The following is a 13,314-nucleotide window of genomic DNA, read 5'->3' as shown; positions in this document are numbered from 1 at the left end:
ATAAAAAGTGGGTTGTATTTAAAAACTGGATTATTTTTTATATTCGAATCCCTTTTTCATGAAATAATATCAATAAAAATATTTGATAAAATCAAAGTAATAATTTTGTAACGTTTACCATAAATTTTCCAATAAGATTTAATATTTAGTTAGACCTATGGTAACACTGAAGTAATTGTTTATGGGCGATTCATGGTGGAAAAATTAGTCAACAGTTTTTAAAATAACATGAAAATAATATTAGTAACGGCATGAATAGGGCCATTTAGTCTAGTTTAATGGGAAACACGCATAATAAAAACTCTGAGAACAAGAATCAAAAGCAATCTACGCATTCAGACCGCGACGGCCAGGCGTTCACCAGTCAGGTAAGTGATGAAACGAAAACTTGATAGTGTCATTCTCAGCTGAACTCACGTATCTGATATTTTGGTAGATAGAGACAGGAATCTCCTGTAGCTCTAAGTTATTGCGTAGTGATTTGAGAATCTTCTTTGTGTAGAAAAGTTCGTGTTCTTACGGATTCGTGAAAATGTTCATTGTTTGTGTCAGTTCTTTGTTACCTTTAGGCGCATAATTTATTTTTGTATATAGTTCAGTCTCTCCCATTTCGTGGGCAATCTCAGCGGGCGTTCCTTCGTCAGTGTAACGAGCAACCAGTCGGTGTACAGCGCATCACGGCCTTGGTCTCGCGTCTCGAGACGAAGGTTAGTACACAATATACAATTCGTCAAAACAAACAGTTTTCATTCCTTTGATTACAAGTAAGTAGATCGCGCCAGTTTCAAACTGACACGATTTACTAAAGTTTACATATTCATTTCTTATTGTCTGATGACATATTTTCTGCTTTAGGTTTATAAATAAATAATTTTAAAGTTAATTTATTGTTTATAATTAAAAGTTAAATACTTCTACATACTTTAAATATTGGGTCAGTGGGTATCCTTGGGAGCCTATTATATTATGGTTGTTATATCAAGAAACATATATTTTTATAACATAACTATAATAAAAAAACTAGCAAATAAACATTAACATGTTTGCATCATACATAATATATTTCCAGACATTCTTAGACTTCAATATTCATTACTTTTGCTAAGTTCTCATACAACATACATGCTTGTAAAATAAGTTATACATATTGACCTTGAAGATGATTAAACATCAAGTTATTAAAAAAGAAACATTAACTATTGTGATTCATCATGATTGCACTAATTATTGCAGTAATGCTAATGGTAATTGAGTAGTATAATGTCAAAATAAAACTATTTTAACAAAGCACATCTTAAAAATGTTATGCAAGATATAACATTTTACACTTGTGAGTAAATAATCTTAAGAAGCATGCAAAATTAACTGCAGTTTTCTGGTTCTCACATCAGCCCCGGATCTAGGGGGGGGCAAGCCGGGGCCTGTGCCCCGGGCGGCAAATTCAGGGGGCGGCAAAATCAGGCGGCTGCCAAAGTCACAGACCAATGGATAACTCATCATTTATTTAATTTTGACCACGGAATACCTAAATAAAAATAGCACAAGTACAGCAATTTCATGGCCATATCAACTTGACCGATACCCTGAGCGCGGAATGAGACAAGCTGCATGACTGCACGAACATTTATTATTCACGAGGCGAAGTTTTAGCAAACTAAAATTGATTAAAAATTATTTGCGAACATCTATGAGCCAGGAATATCGCATATTTATTTTTATTTTAAATCCTACATTACAGATTACTGTAATAGTTACAGCACCATCTTAATCATCTATGGTGCAAGGTGGGCGAATAACCCGGGCGCCGCGGGACGCCCCACCACCAGGAATTTCGATGAAATTACACCCGTTTGATAAGGAAGTTCCACATTGTATCACGATACTGACAAGCAAAGTTCCTAAAAAAAGTCGCCTTCGCTTTGTTAGATTGATCATTTTGATTATTTTTTACTTTTAACATCCTCCAACTAAGTGAAAAAATTCTCGCTCGCTACGCTCGCGGTTAAATGTCAATGTTTGTACTGTTTTTCTGATTGTTTATTATTTTTATTGACTCGGTCGTCGGTCATTGATTCGGTCTCTAATCACGTTTTCTTTAATTCATAATTCCCAGTTTAATTTGTGAGTCTTCATACAAATCATTTAAAAAAGTTCGCTTTACAGTGTAATTGATCAGATACTTTGTGTCGTAGGCTCAAAAAATTTCGCGCTCGCTTCGCTCGCGAAATTTTATACATCATCATCATCATCATCTCAGCCATAGGACGTCCACTACTGAACATAGGCCTCCCCCTTAGATCTCCACAAATACCTGTTGGAGGCGACCTGCATCCAGCGTCTTCCGGCGGCCTATATATTATACATGCATTGCCTTAATAACTTCATAAGTCAAGTCCAAGCTGTCTTACCTTTTATAAGTCAAATGAAGAAAACATTTTTTATGAGGTCCTCAAAAACAAAAAAGTTTGCGCTTCCGACTGCAAGTTACTTTACAGCGCTTTTTAAAACATATTAACTTTTTGTGTCCCAAAATTGAAAAATTTGCGCGCTCGCTTCGCTCGCGCTACTTTTTACACTTGCTTTCCTCTGTCTCGCCTTTCATAACTTAAACCTGGCCAACAGTTTGAGCCTACAATGAATAAAATGTTCACTTCCTTCGAACGTTCTTATTTGTATTCCTTGTAACTACTGTAAGTACTTCAATACATAGGTAGTTGGCGCTTGGGTGATGATTGCACCCAGGCGCTACATGAGCTAGAGACGGCCCTGCCTGCCTACATATTGATAGCTAATATTATATGGATGATAAAGGTGAAAATAAACATAAGTTGGTAGGCGGGGCGGCATTTTTCAGATTTTGCCCCGCCTAATAAAAATTGAAGATCCGGGGCTGTCTCACATACAGAACATCTTGATCTGAATTATGCAAAAAAGGCTACCACTTATAACAAATCAATTATGTCCACATAGGATACATACCTAATCTAGTTTTTTTCTCAATGACTCTGCATAATATTTTATTAACATCATAAATTATATTATCAATATGTTATGTCTGTATCCGTTACTTATCTAAATAATTTGATTGGTTTCCCCATGATTGCACAAACTTGAGTAAGTTGTCTTAATTCATTTAAATGTAAACTCTTTGCAAACAAACAAGACTTTATTTGATAAGCATACTTTCATAATCAATCATATTACTATCAAAAAAGCTGAAATGCTGGTTAGTAAACAGTTCAGTATCCTACTGTCAGGATCAATGCCTTCATTGGCTGATTATATTTATATCTTGATAATTTTTAAACAACATATTTAGCTCTGTACAACACTAAAAACTGTTTAGGAAGACTTGCCAATGTAAAAAACTTTACTAAGATGAAAAATAATGTCTGACATCCTGGTTTCATGTCATCATCTATTTATCAATGATCAACTTGATGTTTACAAACAGTAATTAAATAATTAACTGGCTTTGTTGTTAAGATAAGTTTTGCAACAGAAACAACAAGCTTAAATGTGTTCTCTCTATGCAAATAATAGATTAAATATAAAATAGTTACTGTTTATTTAACCTAAGTCTGATAATGTTTGTAGGACATGCAAGTTAAGATGTCAGTACAGATCAAACTGACTGAAATTCAAGTGCATCTCATGTGAAATTAAGATTATCATGTTGTAATATTTTCTTATCTACATTTTGATAACTAAAAATAGCACTTCTCTTTCACTCACAAGGTAAACCCTAGGCAAAACAAATTCTAAACAATCAATTTATGAATGAAAACTGTTTGTTTCTAATGTAGCTATTGTCACACTTCTGTACCTTACACATGCATAAACTATTACAGATGGAATGACTCCACATTAAAAAACCCACTAGAAGCAAGCAAAACTGCCTGGCCGGTGGCTCACAAAGAATCAATCTTCCAGCCTGAATTTCCCATCACCACCGACTTACTTCAGAAAGACTTTCAGATTGAGGAGACAATAGCCAAGGGTGCATTTGGTGAAGTTTATAAAGTAAAGAAGATTAGTGAAGACAAAGAATACGCACTTAAAGTGCTTAGTAAGTCACAGGTAAGCATTATTTGAAGTTATTGGTCAAGAATTCCTCTTAATCTCTTAAATATATCTATTTTATTATTCCTAAATATTTAAGTTCAATCTACCATTTTTGGTTTGGTGTTTATTTTTAAGATTGCTATTGGGTTATTTGGGCAATGCAAATACTGTTATCATACGCAGACTGTAATCATAACATTCCTTGACATACAACATAAGATTAGATAAGTCATAGACTAGACATTACTAAGATTATTATCTAATAGTGCATGTAATACAGAGAAGGCTGTCCATAAAGAACAATCATAAAATTGCATTAAGAAATAGTAAATAAATCCAAGATACCCAACTCATTTACAGCAGTGAAACTGACAAAATCGATGGCATAAAATTTAAAACTCATTAAGTATGCTTTAATTTAATTCTTTTCATGATATTACTGTGCTAATATGAGTCGAAATTGAAACATCTGTATCATAATGAGCAACAGTCTGTCAACATAAGGAATTACAACTACACAAACAGTGAAATAAAAAGCTGATTTAAATATTAATTTATGATAATCATAATCTTGGATGGATGGTCTTTGATTAAAGTAATATTATCAGTTTATTACTCGTGTATAGAAGTCACGTAACTGACCTATAACTGGTTTACAAACCATAAGACATTATAAAAAGTCTCTTATTAAACATCTCTACATGGGAGAAAAAAGTTCCATGATGTAATGTTCAAGTATTATGTGTTCTTTGCTGTTTGTTTTTATACCATTCTATTTGAATCTCCTCTTGAATGTTCTACAATTATAAAGGCAACAAACTCCATGAAGTTTTTTTTGCTAACATCACTTGGCAACACTTATGCTTAGAAATGGCTTGAGTATTATGAGTTCATGGTTAAAAGAGTTTGTATGGGTTATTGAAAGCCTAATTTAAGGCCCATTCAGCTAGCTACCAGTGAACAATGGCTAAAATATTAGTTCCGCGTGTACTGCCTACAGTATAACTTTTTTATTGAGTATGTTTCTGATAAAAAGTAAAACAAGACTAATGCAGCATATGCGCTTTATCGTCAATCATCTTATCACATTGACCTATATGTAAACTTATTGCCACTAAATGAGTTTCATGCAGCGATAAGCTTTCAGTCGAATACTTAGTGCGTCTTATCACTGATATTTCGTCGTACTTATAGTTATACAGATGGGCCACGTGGCTACTTAAATAGATACAACGCATAGTTCTATTTCCACGTTTTAAGTTGTCAGAAGTCGTGACGCTCAGTGATCCGGGAAGCGAGTTGATATCGTTTGAGTATTTCTGACAGTCGCCAAGCGAAACCAACAAGTATTGACTATAGATTAGAACATCGTGGTCTCCCGCTGAGGAGAGAACACGGTTGTTAGATGCGGTTCTAGATATCAACTCTGTAAAATACCGATGCGAATTTACCCACGAATATGTAACTAGTTTGATAGGTCAAAGTACGTTAGAGTTGCGTACATTTACCTCTGATTGAACGTCAAACACGCTAAGGCTGACTTGTGATGATTTTGCAATAAAGTAACATTAAAACAATGTTTTTGTTATTGATGATACGATGCTATGATTAAAATATCAGTGAGTAATTAGCCGGTGGAACCACGTTGCGGCGGCGGTCGTGCGGAACGGGCCGCGGTCTTCCCTATCGTGTCTCTGAGTATGACACACGCTTAGAGCATCACTGTAACGCGTGCTAGTCCTCACATTGTATGTCTGACACTAATGATAACACGAGTAACCGATCATTTGATTATAGCAAACGCGTTTTGGAAGTCAGTTCTAGAACGCTATGTGATTGACCTTCGCTTCCTGGTACATTATACTCTTTTATTAACGTGGTATGTTGTAACCATGGATGGAAATACCCAGACTTTCAATATGCAACAATTCGCTCATTCATGGAATGATATATTTATAATTTTCACTCACTTTTCCTGTTCAGCGATAAATTGAGCTAACTGATTCACGTGAGATTTAAATGAGGCGTAAATATTTTCAGATAGTGAACGAGAGTGCAGTTCGTCAAGTGAAGGAGGAGGCGCGCATACAGGCGGCGTGCGGCCATCATTCCTTTATAGCGGGCGCCGTGGCCCGCTGGCAGACCAAGAAAAGACTTTATATTGGTAAGTGTAGCTTCAAAATGGAACACAAATTGTTTACTTTTTTAATATGACGCAATGTCTCTTTATTTTTTCAATGCCAGTGTTGCGTAATGGGAAATTCAGGTTACAAAGCAGGTTATTGCCAAACTTCAATTGCCCTACGTTGAACTGCGATAATAAATCACAACAATCGTCATGACATACTTACTGATATTATCTGGGTTTTTATTAACAGACTTCGTTTATCAAGAAGTCGGTAGCTGATTAGAAAACTTAAAGGTGAATGAATCGTTTTCACAATTCAATTCAGGGCGGAAATCGTGTCTGCGTGATAAGCACGTTGCCGTCTGTATTAATTGAATTAATAAGTACAACGAAATTCACAGAAATGGGACACAATGCAACGCAAAACGATCATAACATCAAGTATAAGATGTTACAAAGCTTTGTCCTGCTGCAGACGTGACACACGCGAGACCTGTGATAGTCACTTATTTGTTGAATGATTACATTATCTTACACTCTAAATATAGTGTACGCAGGGATGTCACGGACACTCGCCACTTCGCTCCATTGTTCCCTCCTCAAATACAATTTACTTCGAATTCAACAGGACGACCCAATTAGCCGACGAAGTTTTTATTAGCGCTGTTACTAGCGAACTAGGAGAATAAATGAACCAGTATTTAGCAATTGCGACAAAAAAAGTAAAAAACTTTTCGTATCGTTAACCCTCTGACATTATCAATCACTTTTAATGGTAATTAGCTGAAGTCATCATCAGTTATAGCACGTAAAAACTATAAAACGCTCGAGTGCCTTCGGTGTTAGTTGGCGGTCAATGAGTCAACCTGTTAAGTGCTGCCCGCTGTCATAGGGTTAATTCGTTAGCAGGAAGTAATCTCGGATTAGCACGGCGGCTGATAACACTCGACCCAATAATAAAGGTGATTGTTCTCGATAAGTTTATATGACAACAATATAACTATCATTTTTATCGGTTATGTTTATCTTGGAGTGTTTGTTTCACGTCAGTTTCCACCAATGAGGCCGTAACGTTAACTATTGCATATTGTATTTTGTCTTTGGTTTGTTTATTTTGTTTATTTAGGTCGCTTATCGGTTAGGTAATTTGAACAGGGTTTGCGGGATCAACCTAATCATGCGTTAATTAGAATAACATTTCATTAAATGATGTTTCAATCTGTTTCAAAATCAATTGCAGCTAAGTCTGTTTGGTGTTAGAAACTCTTAATTAGTATTTATTTGCATGTAATAATCGTGATTGGATAACAGTTTCAGAATACATTCCGGGAGGTGAGCTGTTGGCTCTATTAGAAAAGTACGGCAAGTTACCTGAAGAGCTTGTCAGAATATTTGTTGCTGAAATTGCTATTGCTATTGGTAAGGAACTTTTAAATCTATACATATAAATAAAAGTGAATTGTTGTTCGTTAGTCTGATTAAAACTCGAGAACGGCTGGGTCGATTGAGCTGATTTTGGTTTTAAAATGTTTGTAGCGGTCCAGTGAAGGTTTGAACGATACGAAGTTCGCGGGATCAGCTAGTTATTGTATAAAATTATCAACTAGAAATTGTAGATAGTTCAACAGTAAATAATGCTCTTGTTTGTGCGTTGTTTCAGATTTCCTTCATAACGCTGGCGTTATATACCGAGACTTGAAGCCGGAGAACATTCTTCTCGATTCTGACTGTCACATTCGACTTATCGACTTCGGACTTTCTAAGTGGCTCTCCATCGGCTCGCGGACCACCACACTCTGCGGCACGCTCAAGTATATGGGTAAGTTTCAACTTCATTGTTTGTATTGAAATCCACAGGTGTTTAGGAATATTGTGCTTACGTGATAGGACCACAAATAGCTGCTTACCTAGTTATAAATAACACGCAAAACTAAAACGGTCATTCTCCATTTCAGTGCGGGAGTTGACTCGTTTCATATTTTAAAAATGGCACAGTGCATCGCTCGCTCGGTATCCGTAGCGTGTGTGAGACCGTGCAGCCGTCAGTAACCGCCGCAGTCTGAGTGATTATGTCGATAGTAGCGGCTCGCACTGTTGCGTCGGCACACTGACGCCGGCAACATGAACGCACGCACTATCGCGTTCGAACTGTCGATGGAGGGCAGGCAGGTGGACGAGGTGGTCGCTTGCATCTTCCACACGGTGCTGTTCCACCGCTCCAGCGGCAAGTTCACCTACAACAACGAGGAGAGCTACTCCATCCGCACCGTCAGCTACGTCGACGTGGACTGCGACTTCATCGACTTCACGTACGTGTGCTGCGAGTCCGAGGCGCTCGGGCGCAGCGTGCGGCGCGAGATCTCCGACTTCTCGTCGCTGCTCCGCGGCGCCGACGCGGGCTCGGCTCGCGGCTCCATCAGCCTGGAGTTCTTCCAGCGCCGCCGGGCTCGCTGGCCCTTCCAGCCCGAGTGCGTGCCGTGGGAGGTGTGGACCGTCTACTGCGAGCTGGCCGAGGCCCGCGCCGACCACGACATGCACGCCAAGCACGAGAACGTCGTCGAGATGCTGCAGGACAAGATCGTCTTCATCACCGAGATCATCAATCGGCACGAGTACGTGCCAAAGATGCCGAGCCGGTCGGACGCCGACCTCATCTTCGACACGTCGTACTCGGACATCCAGCCGTACCTGTTCAAGATCCACTACAACCTGTCGGGCGCGCCGCCCACGTCGGTGGGCAACACCGTGCGCAAGCTCATCCGCGACACGCTGTCCTTGTGATGCTCGCTGTGCCGCCACCCCGCCGCCCGCCTGCTGCGACATACCGACGCCTGGATGTCACACACATAACACCAATTTTTATAATCTTTTGAAATAAACTAAATTATATTCGAGTAGATGGCAGCGCCATCGCGCAACGCGGTACATATTATTTTACTAAAGATATAAAATTGAAAATGAGTGATTTATTTTTACTACGGACATGTGTAGTGTATATAATAATCATAATGATGAATGAATTGTTTAAAATTGAAACTATTGAAACTGTATTTTACATTTTGACAATACATAACATCTGAATTTAACATAACTGTGTCATTTATTGTACTTATGCTTTGTTTGTTGCACAAACGTGTGTCGTAGTTATCGTTGCAATCAATGTTTTGTGTAACTTTAATTACTATATATCAGCTTTATTACTGACTGTTAGCTTATACTAAACTCTTTTGTGTTACATAATCGTTTAGGGCTCTATGTCTATTAGAAATTCCAGCTTGACTAAATTATAATGGTTGAGGTCGTTAATATTAGTTACAGTATAACTGAGTATCGAGCGCCTGGCTCATATACTCCGGAGCCGGGATAAGTCGAGAACTTGCTAGACGTCGTATTTACTAAATAATCTTTTCATGTAATGGAACATTTTGTCTGTTGTAATGTTAGTTTTAACTTTAGTTATAATGTCAGAGCTATGACTCGGAAGGCTGGTTGATGTGTCCATTCATTTCGTCGTTTATTTAAGCTTTGGATTCGTCTGTTTATTACTAAGGCTTTTTTAGAACGGTTTCTCAAGCACTCGGAGGAGTTTGATGTAGAAATAATAGTTACCTAGAAATTTTATTGTGTAGTTATAGATAGTTTTTTTTTTATGTATTGTCATAAAACACATGAGTTTATGTTAATGAGGTGGCACTAAATCGTTTTATTCTTGACTACTAAAGTACTAATGCTTCTAAGTTAAGTCAAACACTTCGAGTCACACTGTACTCTTTTAGTATAGTCATTTGACTATTCACTTATATTTAAATGATCGCTTTGTGATATTGCCGAGAATAATTCAGAAATATTTAAAAATGTAAAAAAGTATATTAATTTTTGATTACGCGTGTGAATCTAGAGAAGATTGAAATATAATTATTATATAATAGATATTACTTAAGTAGTTATATATTGTCAGTAATTTTTATGGATGTGTATTATAAATATTGTAAATAGCATTGATAGTGGTCACTTGAGTTATTCGAATAGTTGAACCGGTTTGTTGAGAGAGCTTTATCGGTATAGAATGTACTAGATGATCAGTGATTGTTCTATGTATTATGTAAAAATATTAGGGTAGGCGCGGTGCGTGGAATATCTCACTCATGTAGTGTTAAGTGATGGTGAGGTGAATTATCAAATTTTATTGTAATGTCATTTTATTATCACCTTTTTCAAATATTTGCGATCTTTTTACTTTCACGACGCTATGGTTACGAAGTCTTTATTTATTGTAGCGCGACTCGCGGATCGTCGTGAAAGTAAAGCTTATTGAATCCATGACTTTCAACAGAACATATTTTAGGATAACTTTATTCTCTACAGCAGTTGAGCGTCATTATATTATGTATGTTTTACGCCAGAGTCATTTTGCTTTTAGTTTTTGTTTTCTAGAGGACTATGAACTGAGTCCATCCATACAATTCTGATTTACTGTCCTACCTCATTTTGTGACTCTAGCTTTAGTGTATCAAGTCTCTAGCCCTATCTTATCACACTTGTACCTATTACAAAATATTTATCAGAATTGTTTTGTCACCAAAGATGAGGCTGTACATGCTTTACGATCTTATAATTCAAATTCTTTTAAATATTTTCCTAAATATGCTAAAAGATAACCTGTTTATGTGCAATGTTGGTATTGTAAATAATGAATTTTAAAAAATATCAGCAATGCATGTATTACAATATCTTTTACTCAAAGATTTTTATGATATCCATTTGTAATTTCATATCAGTAAGTACCTTAAAGTTTTAATGATTTCAAAATGTTTACATACAAAAACCCTGGTGATAACGACAATATATTTTATTCTATTGATACCTTGACGGTGTGCCTCGTAATAGTGTTAGTGTGGTATGTCGAGCACATTGTAAAGTAATATATCATTGCACTCTCGCTATGGCCTTATTTGAAAATGATGTTTTAGAACTATAAAATTCACGAATCGCGTGTAATAACGGCTGTTACATATTAGAGTTTATGATAAATGAAACAGGAAGTATATATGTTGTGATGTATAAGTTCAAAAAAAATAAGCTAAAATCTTAGTCTTGTGATATAATTTATATATAAGTGAATAAATGACGAAGTATTTATGTTGTTTATTTTTATTTGTTTTGCCTGATTATTTGTCTGAAACACAGAAAAATAGCCCACACTTAAAGTTATTCTGAAACTTTTTAGTAGGTACACAAACCATAATTTGCTCCTTATACGAGAATGTTTTTGCTTTGCGTGCTTTCAGCAATTATAGATTTCATTCTTACACAAATTACATGAATCTTAAAACATTGAAATAAATATCAAATTAGAGTTACTCTCGCGTGTGCGTGAATCAAGGACAATATTCCACGAATATATTTGTGCTCTTGCTGTTTTGGAAAGTGAAAGACAAGAGGACTTCGTGTGCTACCACGTCATCAAGGAGTTCCTTCCACTAAAAAGTAATTATTATATGATTATAATAGTTGTATTAATTAATGTTATATTTAAGCGTGGATGGAGGAATGACTGCTGCGTGGAGCACAAGAAGTGTGAATGATTATGTCAATAGATTGTATTGGTGCAGTAATTTATTGAGATTGTATTGGTGCAGTAATTTATTGTATTTTATACACGTTCTTCTATCATTGAAAGTTTATTTTGAAAAAGTTTTTTTTTGTATCATTCTTCGTTGCAAATATTAATTGATGTTTATCTAAAAACCACGATAAATTCATGCATCAATATTAAAAGTTGAGGTTGCATCATTAAAATGTAAAACCGATTGTCTACAGCCCCAGAAGTGCTGTCCCGGGAGCCGTACGGTCATGCAGTGGACTGGTGGTCGCTCGGAGTTCTCGCCTGCCGAATGCTGACTGATGAGGTAAGTTAAATTTTTAATCATCATCTTCCGAGCCTTTTCCCAACTATGTTGGGGTCAGCTACCAGTCTAACCAGATTCAGCAGAATACCAGAATTACAGTTTAGTACAAGGTTAGACTGGTTGTCAGACGTACTGGCTTCTGATAACCCGTAACGACTGCCAAAGATGTCCCATCTACAGTTTAACGAGCCCTCGGAAACACAGTCATATTTTGTGTCTAAGATATTCTAAGAAAGTACATACAAACGTTGAGAAATATTGCATTGATACTTGCCTGTCCTGGAATCGAGCCCACATACATGAGAGTTTGGTTCTGTACCCACTACGCCAATACGACTTATTTTTATAATTTTGGGAATATAAAAGACATTCAGCTTCATCTCTCTCTCAGTTAAAAAATCTACCTCAAAATAATTTATGACGCCATTGACATGGATCTCTTAATTTAAGCTGTAGGCCTGTATGAATTGCTAATAGAATCCCCCAAATGTTTTCCTAATTAACTTTATGTTTGCACAATAGAAACTTATAATTATTTATACAAAATGAGGTAGTTTATATGGATTGCAACAGTATCTGCAAGGTTGCTTCATAAGACTTATTTTTATTGAGAAAGAGTTAATCATCTTATTTTTTAATACAAAGCCTATCCGGCCGCGGCTGTATTACCATAACAGAAGAAGGAAATTTCCTCAAAGTTAGTTCATGAATTTGGGGTATGGTTTGCGTTAAGAAATCTCAAAAATTTGATTAAAAAATAAATAATAAGTATACTCGTAAGTGTTATCTGCCTTCCAAAGTATAAACTTAGTCGTACTGGGACATCTTCTATCTCTTCCATGCGCTCGAATTTGCCTGGACTGCAGACGTGGACTTTATCTGTTGTCTTCTGTGGACTTACTTTCTGGTTCTATCCTGTGTTATCTCCCGCCTCCTGAAAGTTATGTCTACTACTCCACTCACCCTGATGAAATGTCATCTATGTATAAAACAAAAGGGTTCAAGTTTATGTATTCATCAGTTGAACCGTTTTACTGTGTAGTGTGTACTGTGTACATTTTGTAACGGATAACTTGTAGTTCAGATTCTCAGGTTCGTCTGGGCTGTTAAAACCTAAGTAGCCTCTAAATAAACTCATGAGGTTTACATAATGTAAATAGATGCGACAAACAGAATTCTAAAATAATGTTACTGTTAGTTTGCTCAAACGAC

At 36.5% G+C, this 13,314-nt stretch overlaps 2 protein-coding genes across 2 annotated transcripts in view; both read left to right on the top strand.

Moving 5' to 3' along the window:
• The first annotated feature begins 151 nt into the window (after window positions 1-151).
• The window catches only part of S6kl (S6 Kinase Like), a 48,551-nt gene continuing 35,388 nt past the window's right edge, over window positions 152-13,314 (top strand). Inside the window, exons 1-7 of the mRNA XM_021329809.3 lie at window positions 152-368; window positions 595-707; window positions 3,852-4,080; window positions 6,106-6,229; window positions 7,505-7,612; window positions 7,854-8,012; window positions 12,014-12,102. Coding sequence (XP_021185484.3) covers window positions 279-368; window positions 595-707; window positions 3,852-4,080; window positions 6,106-6,229; window positions 7,505-7,612; window positions 7,854-8,012; window positions 12,014-12,102 — 912 coding nt within the window. The 5' untranslated portion in view covers window positions 152-278. The remainder of the gene's footprint in view (window positions 369-594; window positions 708-3,851; window positions 4,081-6,105; window positions 6,230-7,504; window positions 7,613-7,853; window positions 8,013-12,013; window positions 12,103-13,314) is intronic.
• On the top strand, window positions 8,170-11,330 carry LOC126053440 (autophagy-related protein 101). The gene has a single exon (XM_049837930.2). The coding sequence runs from the start codon at window positions 8,315-8,317 to the stop codon at window positions 8,972-8,974; it is 660 nt and encodes a 219-aa protein (XP_049693887.1). The 5' UTR covers window positions 8,170-8,314; the 3' UTR covers window positions 8,975-11,330.

The sequence above is a fragment of the Helicoverpa armigera genome, chromosome 8 (assembly GCF_030705265.1).
Source record: "Helicoverpa armigera isolate CAAS_96S chromosome 8, ASM3070526v1, whole genome shotgun sequence".
NCBI lineage: Eukaryota > Metazoa > Arthropoda > Insecta > Lepidoptera > Noctuidae > Helicoverpa > Helicoverpa armigera.
This window is presented reverse-complemented; position numbering and strand designations above follow the sequence as displayed.

Bases quoted from the DNA above. Each gene is read 5' to 3' on its own strand.
- LOC126053440 (XM_049837930.2), top strand. From the start codon at position 8,315: ATGAACGCACGCACTATCGCGTTCGAACTGTCGATGGAGGGCAGGCAG.